The 13,161-nt window shown below is 37.6% G+C and overlaps 1 protein-coding gene and 1 long non-coding RNA gene across 2 annotated transcripts; both read right to left on the bottom strand.

Annotated features, from left to right (window-relative positions):
• Positions 1 to 3,233: 3,233 nt before the first annotated feature.
• LOC131787078 (major facilitator superfamily domain-containing protein 6-like) lies at positions 3,234 to 5,638 on the bottom strand. Its single transcript, XM_059104146.2, has one exon. It carries the CDS (start codon positions 5,403 to 5,405, stop codon positions 3,726 to 3,728), a length of 1,680 nt encoding a protein of 559 aa, XP_058960129.1. The 5' UTR covers positions 5,406 to 5,638; the 3' UTR covers positions 3,234 to 3,725.
• Positions 5,639 to 10,074: 4,436 nt separating this feature from the next.
• Positions 10,075 to 13,093, bottom strand: LOC136283991 (uncharacterized). Its single transcript, XR_010719016.1, has 3 exons — positions 12,983 to 13,093; positions 12,349 to 12,484; positions 10,075 to 10,243 (listed from the first exon to the last, which is right to left on the bottom strand). It is a non-coding gene; the product is annotated as an uncharacterized lncRNA (long non-coding RNA).
• Between the last annotated feature and the right edge of the window lie 68 nt (positions 13,094 to 13,161).

Below are 13,161 nucleotides of genomic sequence, written 5' to 3'. Positions count from 1 at the left end.
AAATTGATTATGATTGAGCATTGCATAATTATTTACCGTACGAGGACAGTCCACCTAAATACTTACAAATTGACAACGGCTGCGAAATTATGGCTGAAATTATCAAGAAATTGTGCTCCGGTCCCTGAAGCTTAAGGTGATACATAGAAGACTCTACCATCTAGAAAGTCAGAGTTAAGAAGAAAACTTAAACAAGCAAGAAGATTGGGCCACTCCCTCGCCAGAAATCCCTAGATGAACAGGCTACCCTGTCGGGCCTTAAGCTTGCATGAGTAGATAAATATTTCTTGTTCTCTTAGGGAGAAAAGTTTGCGAGAATGTAATTTAGAAAGGCGCATTTATCTGGCTTGTTTTCGATCCCAACTTAATATGTGTAAAGAAAGTTACCAGTTTCAAACAGAACTCGGAGGAAAACAGACGGATGAAGTCCTTTCTACATCAACTGTGACTAAGGAAGATAAAACCGAGGACCTTGTGGTGGTGCCAGAAAAACTTTATGCGTAGGGTATAAGCTGATGAAGTCGTTTCCTCTTTCGCAGCATTTGAGTTTTTTCAGTTTAGCAAATTAACGTCTTTCTAAAAACTAGTTGATTTGAATTGGTTTGCAATGAGATAAATTTAAAAAAGATTGACTTAAAGTTCGAAATTGTCTTTTTCTGTTCTTTCCTTTATGTGAATTGTTTTCATTCCTGGTAATATGTCTTATTTATACAATTCGTAGAGGAGCCTATCGACTCAATGTTCGTTAAAGGTCTACAGCACAATCACAAGAAAAAAACAAAGGTGTGGTGTTGATTGCAAATAGTACCCAAACTTAGTGTTCATTATATGTTGTTAACTTAAGAAGAATTAAACGCGATCACCTCTCATCACACAACGTTAAGAAACTTGCAGTATAAATATATTCAGTTATCCATGTTACTTAGGTTAAGTTAAATTAAATAAGTTAGTAGCTGTGTATCTAGCGATTAATAGTTTTTTCATGTTCTTTTAAAACGTTATTCTTTGCTTAAACACAACAAAATTGGGGCAGTGAATATGTGTGCGCCACATCGAGAAAAATCGAACGATAATTTTCTTTCTCAGATATATTTTGGAGGTGCTCGCCGAGCAAACGGTAACGTTCCTGTTCATGGAACGGTAAAACTGTGACTATAACACAGTTATGGCTAAATCGCTACGTGAATACAAGGCGTTTTAAATACCATTTACTTAAAAAAAAATGGAGTGAACTACTTCCATCCATCTGTGGCAGTTAGAAGATGGAGAGGTAGATTCGAAGATCAGAGGAAATGAAGAGATTTGAAGAGATAACACGAAAAATAAGATATGATGGCGTCCCTTGCTTGGCGATGGTACTTCTGAAGATATGGACGCGGTGATACTTGCAAGAAAGCAGAAAATTAATATCAGGGATTATTAAAGAGCGTGCACTCTTCTGGCACCCTGATAAGTTCTTTTCTCGTTTTGACAAAAATATGCGAAGAGGATCGCCCGTAAATGACTGACGGGATCCTCATTATTTCTAAACAAATCAAGTCAGTTCCAGAAGGGGAACGATATGAATTGCTGTTGCGTTGAAAAGTCATCAGAATCCTGATGTCGTAAGATATTAAAAAAAAGAAATCGTTGGTAGAGTTCTTTTAGTCTCGCAAGTAATTTCTTTATTGGCTCTCACATTCTTTACCGATTGAACCATTTTCAACTTTGGAGAATTTTTTCTGTCGATTCGTTGTCTTGCTTCTCAACACATTTTTCTCGCGGGTTTTTCCTTTGCCTAATTGTGTCGCCTTTCTCAACGCTCTACTGAGCGATCGTGATAGAAAAACGGCTCTGCCACTATATGGGCTATAATCTCGCATTTGATATTGGGAGGAATTCCTCTACTTTTAGCGAATTTATAGGGTATTTAGATTTGACCGATTTTCGTCAAATTTCCCCCAAAACATTCCAGGAACAAGGACAAACGAAAGTGTGTCGGGAAATTCGAAATATTTGATATTCGAGATATTTGTCCCGTGGCGTCCATTTATGTAACACGCCTCGCATATTTTAGCTACTCCAACTTTAGATGCCGATATCTAGACAACTAATCAGAATATCGAAAACTGCGTGACACACTTAAGTTGATTGACGTCTTGTGAATAAGACTGTGCAGGTATTTTGCTTGTGCTGCGGCATGCAATACCCGATAGATTCATTAGAAGAACCCTCAGTCGTTTCACGCCTTATAGGCTCCTAACACTTCCTAAAAGAAAAACTCGCTCAAATTATATTTTCATCATAAACTGCATTTATTAAGCTTTCTTCTGGTGTATAGTTTGCAAGGATTTCAGAGACACTAGGGCGCGTATGAACTTTTTCCCGAAGGACACCCCCCAACGTGGGACTGGTAACTAGCGTCTCGACAACTTGAGCGAAATTCAACATCTGAGTTGGTTTTAAACTGATTTTAGCTTGGTTGTGAAGTACAAAAAAAGAAGGTCCGTTCTTGGAGCTCCTCCATGTTACACTGACATCCTTGCAATAGTAGTTATACAAAGATATATATGTGTAGATCATGTAGGCCATTTACAAGTAATGACATGAAACAAAAGTGATAGAATGATGGTGTGTCACCTTCAGAAAGATAAGAAAACCTTCATGTTCAGATGTTGATCAGAAGTAGAGATCTTGTGATGATGCATTTCACGGCTGGCCACAACATCAAGGGAGAGCAGAAATCTATTTTTTTTTAAGTTTTTGGTAAACTATTGCCCTGTTCAAGAGCAAGGGAAAATTTTAGCGATTAGGTGATATTAAAATCCATCAGGATAAACGTAAGAACAAATCTGACAATCATAGACCTCATTTCATTCTTGTGACAAAATCTTCCTCTCTGGTTTATGTCAGGCGAGCTCTTAATTTTACTTCTCATGGATGAGCTTCTCTACAGTTAAACTAATTTCGACATATCTCTGCTCAGAATGTTTTTTCATTTTAACAAAAAGGCATTGGCTTCTATTATTACAGTAATATGGACCATTTACGTGAGCACTTATGTTCAATTTCACCTTTCAATATAATATGACAATATTCATCTTCTGTTTAAATAAAACTCGGGCTACCTCTAAGTAGAAGAACACCAGAGATGTACAACGAATATTGCAGAACAAATGACTACAAAACCTGTAATCTGTCTTTAAAATATCGACAATCTAAAACTGAAAGCTTAGGTAACAAGTGATGCGAGAAAGGTTTAAAGATTGTTTATTTCAATGACAATCCTCCTTTTGAAGTGACAATAGAGTGATATTGGAAAACAAGGGAAACACATCTTGGTCAAATTTTGTACGCGACCACGTTCTATTATTTACACCATCCATGGACAAATATTGAGCCCAATAAAGCTATAAAGAAAACCTAATTATAATTTCCTCCATATATTTACAGACAATTGATGAGTTTTTTACACTAACATCTTCGAAAAATGAAATTTTTTATGCAACAAAACTGACTAGTCTTTCCACCTCCTTTTTTGTCGGTAAAAATCTCCCTTGTAAAATGAACAAAGTCTAATATAAGAAATTAAAATGTAACTTTAAAAAAATAGTCTTGGTAATCTGTCTCCAACTGTCAAATTCACTCGTAAATATATTCATATACTCACTTTCAGGCTTTTAGAACAGAAAAAAATAAAATTTAGATATGTTTCTTTTCAAAAGTGAAGTAAATCAAATAATCTCCTATTCCTCTTGGTCTGAGTTCTTCTTCTGCATGCAAGGTAGTCTGTAGATTTTGGGACAACAATCGACTTCTTGCGCGCGAAGTGGGGAATAACCCGATAAAGTCATCCATATTGTACCTCGCGGACCCAAGAAAGGAATCAGCAGCGCCACAATGATCATCACTAGAAAGTCAATGAGAGCAAAGTAGCGAAAATACGGATCCGTACCAAATCTGCGAATCAAAATTCCTCCTATCAGCTGACCGAGCCCTCTGCCAAGACCGTAGTACAGGCCGTGTAAAATACCTTGCAGTGTAGCACCAACACGGGGAGGAGTGCCCACATAGGACGCCAGAGCACACCATACAGACGCCGAGCACAGCCCACGGAGAAACTCAATCGGTAACACCAGCCAAGGATTCTCAATGGCGGAAAAGTAGTAAAACCTCAACGCGTAAATCAACAGCCCAAGTGTGAGCATCTTCATATGGCCGATGCTTTCAAGGAAGTATATAGAGCCGTAATACATCGCAACATTTGAGATACAATGCACGGCGACCAGTGCACTGAATAAGGACGGCGAGGCGCCAAGCTCTACCAAGTGAACAAACAGGAAAGTTTCCGCTGATCCTAAGGCGGCCCCAAGGAAAAGAGCAATCATGGCGAAGATCAAATACTCAATTTTGCCGAATATCTGTAGGCCTTTAAAAAGGGCAATTTTTTCATTCACATACTTGTCTGAATCTTGAAAGTTAAAGCGGGTCGACACAAACAGAGCGACTGCCATTAGAATAGCATTCACGTAAAAGAAAGGTCGGTAAATGTCAAACACGTCTTCTGGACAAATATCCACCTGTTTTTTGTACTGCCCCTGTACAACACAGCCTGTAATGAAAGCTGATACTCCCAAGCCCACTTCCCCCCACAAACGTTGCTCTCCGTAGTACTGCGGACGGTTGTCCAAGTTTTGAAATGTAGCCACATCCGCGAGCGTGTTAGACGTAGCACCGAGAAGTTCACCAACTATGGTGATTATCAAGATAACAAGAAACACTACTTTAGCATTCTTGTAAATCTTCGGATCCATTTCGGTGTAAAGATCGAAAAGCCAGGCTTCTTGCCACATCTCAGTGTTTCCGATTGAAGTAATGTTACCTGCTTCTACGTGATTTTCTTTCGTGATGCCATGGAGACGATGAATGGTGTCGTTTGGGTGCGAAATGTTCAGTTTGTCGTGGACTTCGCTGAGGCAATCTATGCTCACAGGAGGAACCACAGCAACAAGGAGATTCATGACAATGTAACTGAATAGCGCGATTAGTAACACTGTTCTGACCTTGTTGTACTTGTCTGCGATGGTTCCAAGAATTGGCGCACTCACAAACAGGCAAAGAGGCTTCACTGCCAGTATGATGCCCACAAAATGAGCTGGCAGCAAAAGCGAGTGCTTAAAATAAAGTGATAAATATGGTACGAGGCTGCCAAGCGCGGCAAAATAAAAGAAATAAAAAACCTTGTAGACGAGGAGGTTTTGGTTGATAGCAACAGCCTCGCGAATCATGTTGAACCAAGATGTCGTCTGGCTGGCTTGCTTGCTTTCCTGTGACTTGGGTTCAACTGCTTCCTCGTCGGGATTAAATAAATCCCCATAGTTTGTTCCTAATTCGTCGGTTTTCAGAAGCGCTCCTTCCTCAGACATAACTTTGACCGTTGTGATTATGAATTTATATCACTTGAAGCTTCAAAGAACATCAACCTCCCATGCCGAAGCGCTAGCGCTTTAAACTTGCGGTTTCAGTTTTCAGTTTTGCTTGGGTAGCTAAGCTGAACAGATGTTCTTTGATTTTAACTCATGGAAATTTGCATAAGCCAGGAAAAACATCCAACCGCCTATATCGCTGTCTGAGATATTGATGATAATTCAATGGCACATTTCACATCTCTTTCCGCCGCACTTGACATGATTGACAGGCATTGATTATACACAGTTGAACGATTGTAATAATCAACGTTCTTTGTGCGTCAGTGTGACATTGTTATTAATATATTTGTGCTCTTAGCGTCTTATGCGGTAGTAAACGATCGAAAATATAACCGATGTCATAACTATTCGTTTTACGGTTCTAAATGAAAGAAAGATTTTCCTTATCAAAATTCTCAGTCAAACGCCGTTTATGCCGCGAAATACCCAACAAAATGTTCACTTACAAGAAAAAAGTCAAAAAAGCCTTCTTTTGTCGCTATTGTGCTGCTGATGAGGCTTAAGAGCGACAATACCAGTTGGAATATTAATAATTTTGCTATTGTGGGCTGCTTTGAATCCATAATATGTTTCCACACTATGAAGAAATATTCTAAACCCAATTTTTGACGAAAATTTACACGAACCCAAACCAAAATCAACGCAAACTAATTTAGACAACAAAAAGAAAATATCCACAAAAATGTAAACGTAATTATGCCTCAAATTTGTTCAAAATTGCATCAAGTCCTAAAACCTGATTTTGCAATTCAAATAACCAAAAAGCGTCAGTATTCAAGCACTCAATTTTTTTTTTGCACAATTTATGGTGAGGTGGGAACGCCAAACAAATTTATAAAAAAAATGTAATGATGTTTTATCCAAATAGTGTACGTAAGTTGCGGCGAGGTACATAATTTACGGTTTCTGCTCTAAAAAAATTGTCACCAAGCCAAAGCATCCGGTAATTTTGAACTGCTGCATTATAAGTCATTTTTCAATCGGGAACTGGTCTTGTTCGACAGTGGAAAAAGCCAGCTTTGCTTTTGTGCAGTAATTATTTTGGCAATCTTACTGTGATGGTATAAAAAAAAAACCTTCATAGTAACACACGTTCGCATCGCAGTTATCTTTCATTAATTTCCCTATGCTCGCATTTATTTCAAAGAGTAAACCAAAGTATTGAGATCTGGGAAAATGAGAATAATTCTGAGGAAGAGTAAGGTTTCCTTAACATTTCACCGTTGATGAGATTGATGTATCCATATATATATTTTTTTTTTTTCTTATCTTAAGCAATACAGATAAGCATGCGACAATATAGATACAGATTTTATCTGAGAACTGAAATAAAGTCCCGCTCGCTAAAAACATACTACGAACAATTCTACTTGATAACAGCTTATGCTATAAGGCAAGACATTTTATAGCAGTTTTACGTTACTACCATGTAGCTTTCTTCAAATAAAAAGGAATATTTATCTTCAACACAGGAGTGTTTAATGACTTGTTGACTTTGAGAACTGGATATGAAATCAGCAAGAAGCAAGGCATACATTTCATGACGGCAAACGGTTTAAAGCAGCGGCTTTCTTTTGCTACACTAATGAGGCCATGGTGTACATATTGAAAGAAAGTAAACAAGATGAGATAAAATTTTTGTCAAGTAGTTTCCACAACATCATCGTTGTGGTTCTCACTAAAACACTCCCACTAAAAGGAGATAAAGAGAATGTTTTTGAAAGTGAGACTCTTTCAAGGAATGAAGTAAATCTTTTTCACAATAAGGCCACCACAGCACCTTAGTTCGGAATATTTTACAGTGTATTATTTTCATCAAAATCGCTTTCGAAACTGTTGAAAAAAAATCATCTCACTTTTATTAAAAACTACTTAACAAATAGAGAAGCCTTGACTGTGCTCTGTTCTGTTATAAAGCACGCAGGAAGCGGCTAGAGCACGAAAGAAGTGTATGGAGAAACACGAGACGTAGTCGAGTGTTTCTTCCCACTTCTTGAGTGCTCTAGCCGCTTCCTAAGTGCTTTATAACAGAACAGAGCACAGTCAAGGCTTCTCTATTTGTTTTATAATAAAGAATCCGTTAAATTACCCAAGCATTACTTTCAATTTTCAAAACAAACTTTATTTCCAAAGCGAACAACAATGTCGTCAGCATGCTCTATACTCTCATAAAGCACGCTACAATAAGCCAATCAGAATCCTTGTTAGAATGGTTCAAATAATCTGATTGGCTGTACAAGACTAAAGCTGTCAAAAGTGTCAAACCATCAAAGTTCAAAAACCATCAAAGTTCACATTCTACGATAGTTTACAAACTAAAATAGTTCGGCAAGTCGAATTTAACACTTTTGCCTGAAGTTTTTAAGTCTCTAATACAGAATCTCGAAGTGAAATGTTCAGTGAAATTCAGCCGAATTATGGCTCATAAAAACACGCGAGTTTTTTCCACATGACAAGGTAGAAAACAAGCTGTTCAGGGTGAGTGTTTTTGAATGAAAGACAGCCGAATTCACCGGAACATGAAGATCGCTCGTGATGACAACGCCGCAAAACTCGGCTGCAGTGACTGATGTGAATTACCACTCAACGTATCGGAAAGGATATCAGAGCAAGCTCTTATTTTTTCACTCGAAGGGCGGCCGATGTAGTTTCCGAGGCTTGCTTTACTGTGATGACCTGAGATCGCCATGATGAGCGAGCCGCGATGAACTTTGGCATGATCATATTCGCTCAGACACCGTCATGATTAGTATGAATTTTAACAATTATGCAGTTTGGTTATATTTTTCATCATTTCTGTTTTGGGCAAAATTTCCGCACAGCCCCATACATCATTATACATCCATATATGGGGCTTTATTATTCAGTGTATCACCAGTAAGATGTACATGCATAATTAATTATGGGGCTGTTTTGTTCTGTTTTGTTTTTTGAACACTGAACTTTATATACTATACGAGTGTTAGCCTTGTTTGATTTTTATTACCATACGTAAGCTTGCAATCTAACTGAGCATGAAAATCTTTAAAACTCGGAATGTTTATTTTGTTTTTCCTTTGAGGATTTTCGTATCTGCTCACGTTTTAATAACGTAAATTACGGCGCCTGGTATGTTTACAAACCTTTGTTTGATTCTTCTGTTGCTACTTGCCGGCTCGCTTCAGTTCCGAAATTTCACTTTCAATTATCGGGAAAAAGCTAAAAAAAGGCCCGGAAAAGGTCGAACATAGTACGATTGGCAGATGGCGTGACAGCTTTAGCTCAGTTCTATGCTCTATACTCTCATAGAGCACGCTCTTTCAACCAATGACAGCGCGCGTTATATCCGAACTTTATTATAATAGTAATTACTACACCGAAAAACATCTCACACACTTCTATCATCAAGTTGATGGATGACATGGAAAACAAACTTTTGAATTTCCTCTACCTTAGGACATGTTAACACTTTTCACAATTTTCAAGCTTGAAAAAATATTAAATAATGTTAACGAGCTGCTTGACTGGAGTAGAGGATGACCAGTAATCTTTTCTGGCGGCTAGTGCCAATTCCATTAGTCCCACACTTTTGATCACATCCGACAAAATAAGGGACATTGATTTTTTATTTTTTTCTCCTATTTTCGCTTTAGAATACGGGAGATCTTGACTGAGTTACGTAGATGAGCAATCAATCACGCCTATTAATTTATTTAATTTATTTGATTCATTTTGAACTGATCCTTGATCCTTGATCCTTAATCCAGTTTTTCCAGGAAACCGAATTTTAACGTATATTGCCTGTCCGAGGCAATATAGAGAAAAAAAAACAACATAATTTATTCAGATAGTGCCCTCATATTGACCAAAGCAGTCAGATCAATTTGTTAGCCCCTCGTTTCCCTGTCGGATCAAGCATCTGTCAGGATTCCAGCGAGTATTCTTAAGAATTTAAGTCCAAGGAGGCAGCATTGCTAATTAACCTACCCAGTGTTCACTGCGTTACTTTGCTCTTGATTATCCTGTGTTCACTGCATTTGCTCTTAATTACTCTGTTCACTGCATTTGCTCTTGGTTATTCTGTGTTTACTGCATTTGCTCATGGTTACCCTGAGTTCACTGCATTTGCTCTGGAGTTCCACTGAATACATGTAGTCACTCTCGGTGAGAGGCAACTTGTCCACCCTGCCTGATGGCATTTTTTTTTAATGATTAACTAGTGGGAAGCACTGCACAAACTGAAGTAGTAAAAACCTGTTTAAAACACTTTTTGTCTGACAAATTATATCTGACTTTATCAGGGAGTTTTTTAGAAGTACGTCAAAGCTTGTTTGTATACTCTATATACACATAGTAAATATGATAACTATTTTTAACCTTTACACACAGTATGAAGCCAGCGGAAAGTATTCACAAGGGTGACATTGTATGTTACTATGAAAGTTAATTAACTATACTTGTGTCTCACTATATATTACTTAATATACACTCAACCTCAAGTAAAACTGCTAGATGCTAGATGCATGTCTGTAAAGGTCATTTTTAAAATCTTAAACATTACTAAAATAGCTGATAATGAATTTAATCCATCTGGAATGAATGAAAGGAGTTGGACTACACCAAGTGATGAAAATTGCATCTTTAAGTAAAGAATTGTGGCAACTTCAGTGAGTTACTCAATTTTACAAACTTAAAACAGTACTGTTGATGATTCCATTGTGATTCTCCACAATTTCAAAACACACCACAAGATGGACCTGCAAAAAAGAATAGAAAACAGAAAGAAAAAAGGGGACCTGCAATCAAGTAAATTGAATTTATTTGAGTAGTGGTTCGCTGACACAAATTGTATTCCTATAAAGCAGTATGTGTCAAAATTATTTTTTGTCACATTAATAGATCAGTACTTTAGTTGTTGTAAATTGGCTGGTACTCTGGCATACACAGTTGTACAGTAGGTGACATTGTCCCCTTGAACTGTCACCCCAGAAGGTTTTCTTGTCCCCAACTTGAATTTACATCACCGTAACTTTTGACTTAAGTTCAACTGCCCAAGTATCAAAACCATCTCTGGAAAAAGGGATGATAGGGATTGCCAAGTTACTATTACTTACAACTTGTTGGTTATTTGCATTAATAATTTTCCAATTAAATAAATTCAATAACTTTCTCCAAGCCTTAACCTTATGTCAAAATACACTTACACAAAACACAATCATACTTCAGGGTGACAGGACTTCCTTTGGGGTGACAGAACTTGTGGGCAATGCAACTTGTTACCACATACACAGACAGTGGTGGCAGATCACCACTCTGAAGAGTGATCTAACTCACACACCTAGGTAACACTTCAGGCCTGGGTTGTTCAAAGCTGGGCTAAGGAAACCCAGGGTTAGAGTGAAATTTGATTTCAGGTCTGAAAGCTTTAAAAGAAGATTCAGTACAAATCTTTTTGATGGCAATTTGATCATTGGATGTTTTAAAAGGAATAGTGAAAATTTTCCCTAAAAGGCTTTTGAATGAAGAAATACAAAAAACCTGGATTATAATTTAACCTTAGGTTAACGCTAATCAGCATTTGCTGGGCCCAGTTTTGCAAGAAGTGATTATCTCTGTCACCAAACTTTCAATAATTTCCCAAGTTTACTTGTGGAATGAAAACATGGGTAAATAAACAGGTTTAAAGCTGTCAAAAGGCCCAATTTATGCAAATGCTTTTGATGTTAAATTAATCATAGTCTTCCCTGCACTTAAGTTGCAACTCATTAATAATTATTGTCCCTGTAAAATCCTTTATATGACTCGATGAAATTGGTTTTAGGAGATGGAGCCCCTTGCAAAACTTGATCATGAACTTGTAAAAGCAGGGGCTTTGTTATACAGCATCCTAACCAGTTTGGTAAATGATTATTGCAGCAATTAAAGGAAATTTAGTGTTGTGATATCAGAGGAGTAAGGATTATGTTTGTTTGCAACAGTCATTGACTGCGGGACTCAGGCAATTAATAAGTTTGCCTAAAGCAGTTCAACCATTGCCTATGGAGGAACAGTAACACCAACTTATTTCTCTTTTTCTGCATCCATCTATATTTGGCAGCACATTTTGGAGTTCATTATAATTAAGTCATTTCATTTTATGGCACACAACACCACTTACTACTGCTTTAGAACAAATTAAAACTTGATTATCACACTGGTTGTTACAAATATAGGATTAGAGGGGTGATTTCATCAAGACATAAGCTGAGACAGTATGAGAGAAATTGTGACAGCATGGATGTCTAAACAGAACCTAAACAAGAGGGGAACTGTACAAAGCAACAAACCGCCGAGGGAAATCTCTCTCAATCCATGAGGATTGGAATGTGCCACTCCCAGCTATTGAAAACAAAACATCCAAGGAGAAGGAACAGGCTTCATGTGGTAATGGTCTAACCATTTGACCTTATCATCTGACAAAGACTGGCAGAATGCAGACAGTACATGCAAAACAACTCCATCTTGAAACAAAGTGTTAGATGAGACACAATAACCTTTCCACTTCCCCAAAATTTTTCAGTCTTATTAGCCCCTAGTAAAGAATTGTGTTATCTATAAAATTTTACTCATAACAAATACGGCTCTCAATAATTTGGCACCTTCCTAATCATGTGACATTCCACACCTTACACTCCATCATAACAGGGAACCCCACTTTTAAGGACTGGAAAATTTTTTCGAATAGGAGTGTCTGTACAGGTCTATTCCAATCCCATAACATTTCAAATTGTAGAGACAAGTTATGCTGAGATCAGCTTGGAAGAGTAGATAGATTAAAACTTAATACAATCAAAAGTTGCAACTTAAGTGTAACAAAAATTACACACAGTTAAATAACAAAATAGGCATAAACAGTGCTCACCTGGTAGCAAAAAAAAAAGAAAACAGAAGTCAGCTCAAGTGATTGCTGGTTCAATTATCAGACCTGTCTCGAGGACACTTGCACTTCTGGTCTTCAGGTACATCCCTCATTACTGCTTCAGCATGTTTACCACAGCCTCAAATAAGAAAAACAAGAAATCAAATAGACTAAAAGTAAAAATGTCTCCGGTAAAATTTCCGCATAGCTCCACACTATTGTAAAATAAATCTGTTTTCCCGGTGGAAATGTATTGTTTTTGTCATTGTTTTCTCTATCCAAGAACTGAATGCATAATGTAGTATGGGGCTGTGCGGAAACTTTGCCTAAGATGTTACTACACGTACAAGGTGATTATTACAGCACGTTCAAGAGTGTATCCTGTATGACATATGAATTCACCGTATTATTTTTCCTGTCACTACTTTTATTATTATTATTATTAAGATTTTTCACATATTTTTGCCTATTTACTCTTTAAGTGTGTGCAGTGTGCTAGAAATTTCCAGGCACGTAAATTAGGAGTCACCATCAAACTCAAGCAAATGTTACACACTTGGCAGAGCGTGGAAAAAATTTCGACGTGATCTCCGTTGATATTTTCAAAAAAGGTTCTTGTTATTTTTCGGTTGCTTACCTTTCCACGTTGTCTTCTCACACTTGTCGCACTGAACCTTAAAACACATTGTAAGGGTAAAACAACTCGAAAGAGTTTGCTTTCAAGTCAGTCGCTCTTGAGTTTAATTTCACCCCCAGGATCTCCCGGTTTCCAAATCGCCCGCAGTAGAGCCGCGGTGCGTTCACCGTCACCTGTTG

The sequence above is a fragment of the Pocillopora verrucosa genome, chromosome 10 (genome assembly GCF_036669915.1).
Source record: "Pocillopora verrucosa isolate sample1 chromosome 10, ASM3666991v2, whole genome shotgun sequence".
NCBI classification, from domain to species: domain Eukaryota; kingdom Metazoa; phylum Cnidaria; class Anthozoa; order Scleractinia; family Pocilloporidae; genus Pocillopora; species Pocillopora verrucosa.
This window is presented reverse-complemented; position numbering and strand designations above follow the sequence as displayed.

What these genes read in the sequence shown, in the direction of transcription:
- LOC131787078 (XM_059104146.2), bottom strand. Translation starts at nt 5,405, where the DNA reads ATGTCTGAGGAAGGAGCGCTTCTGAAAACCGACGAATTAGGAACAAAC.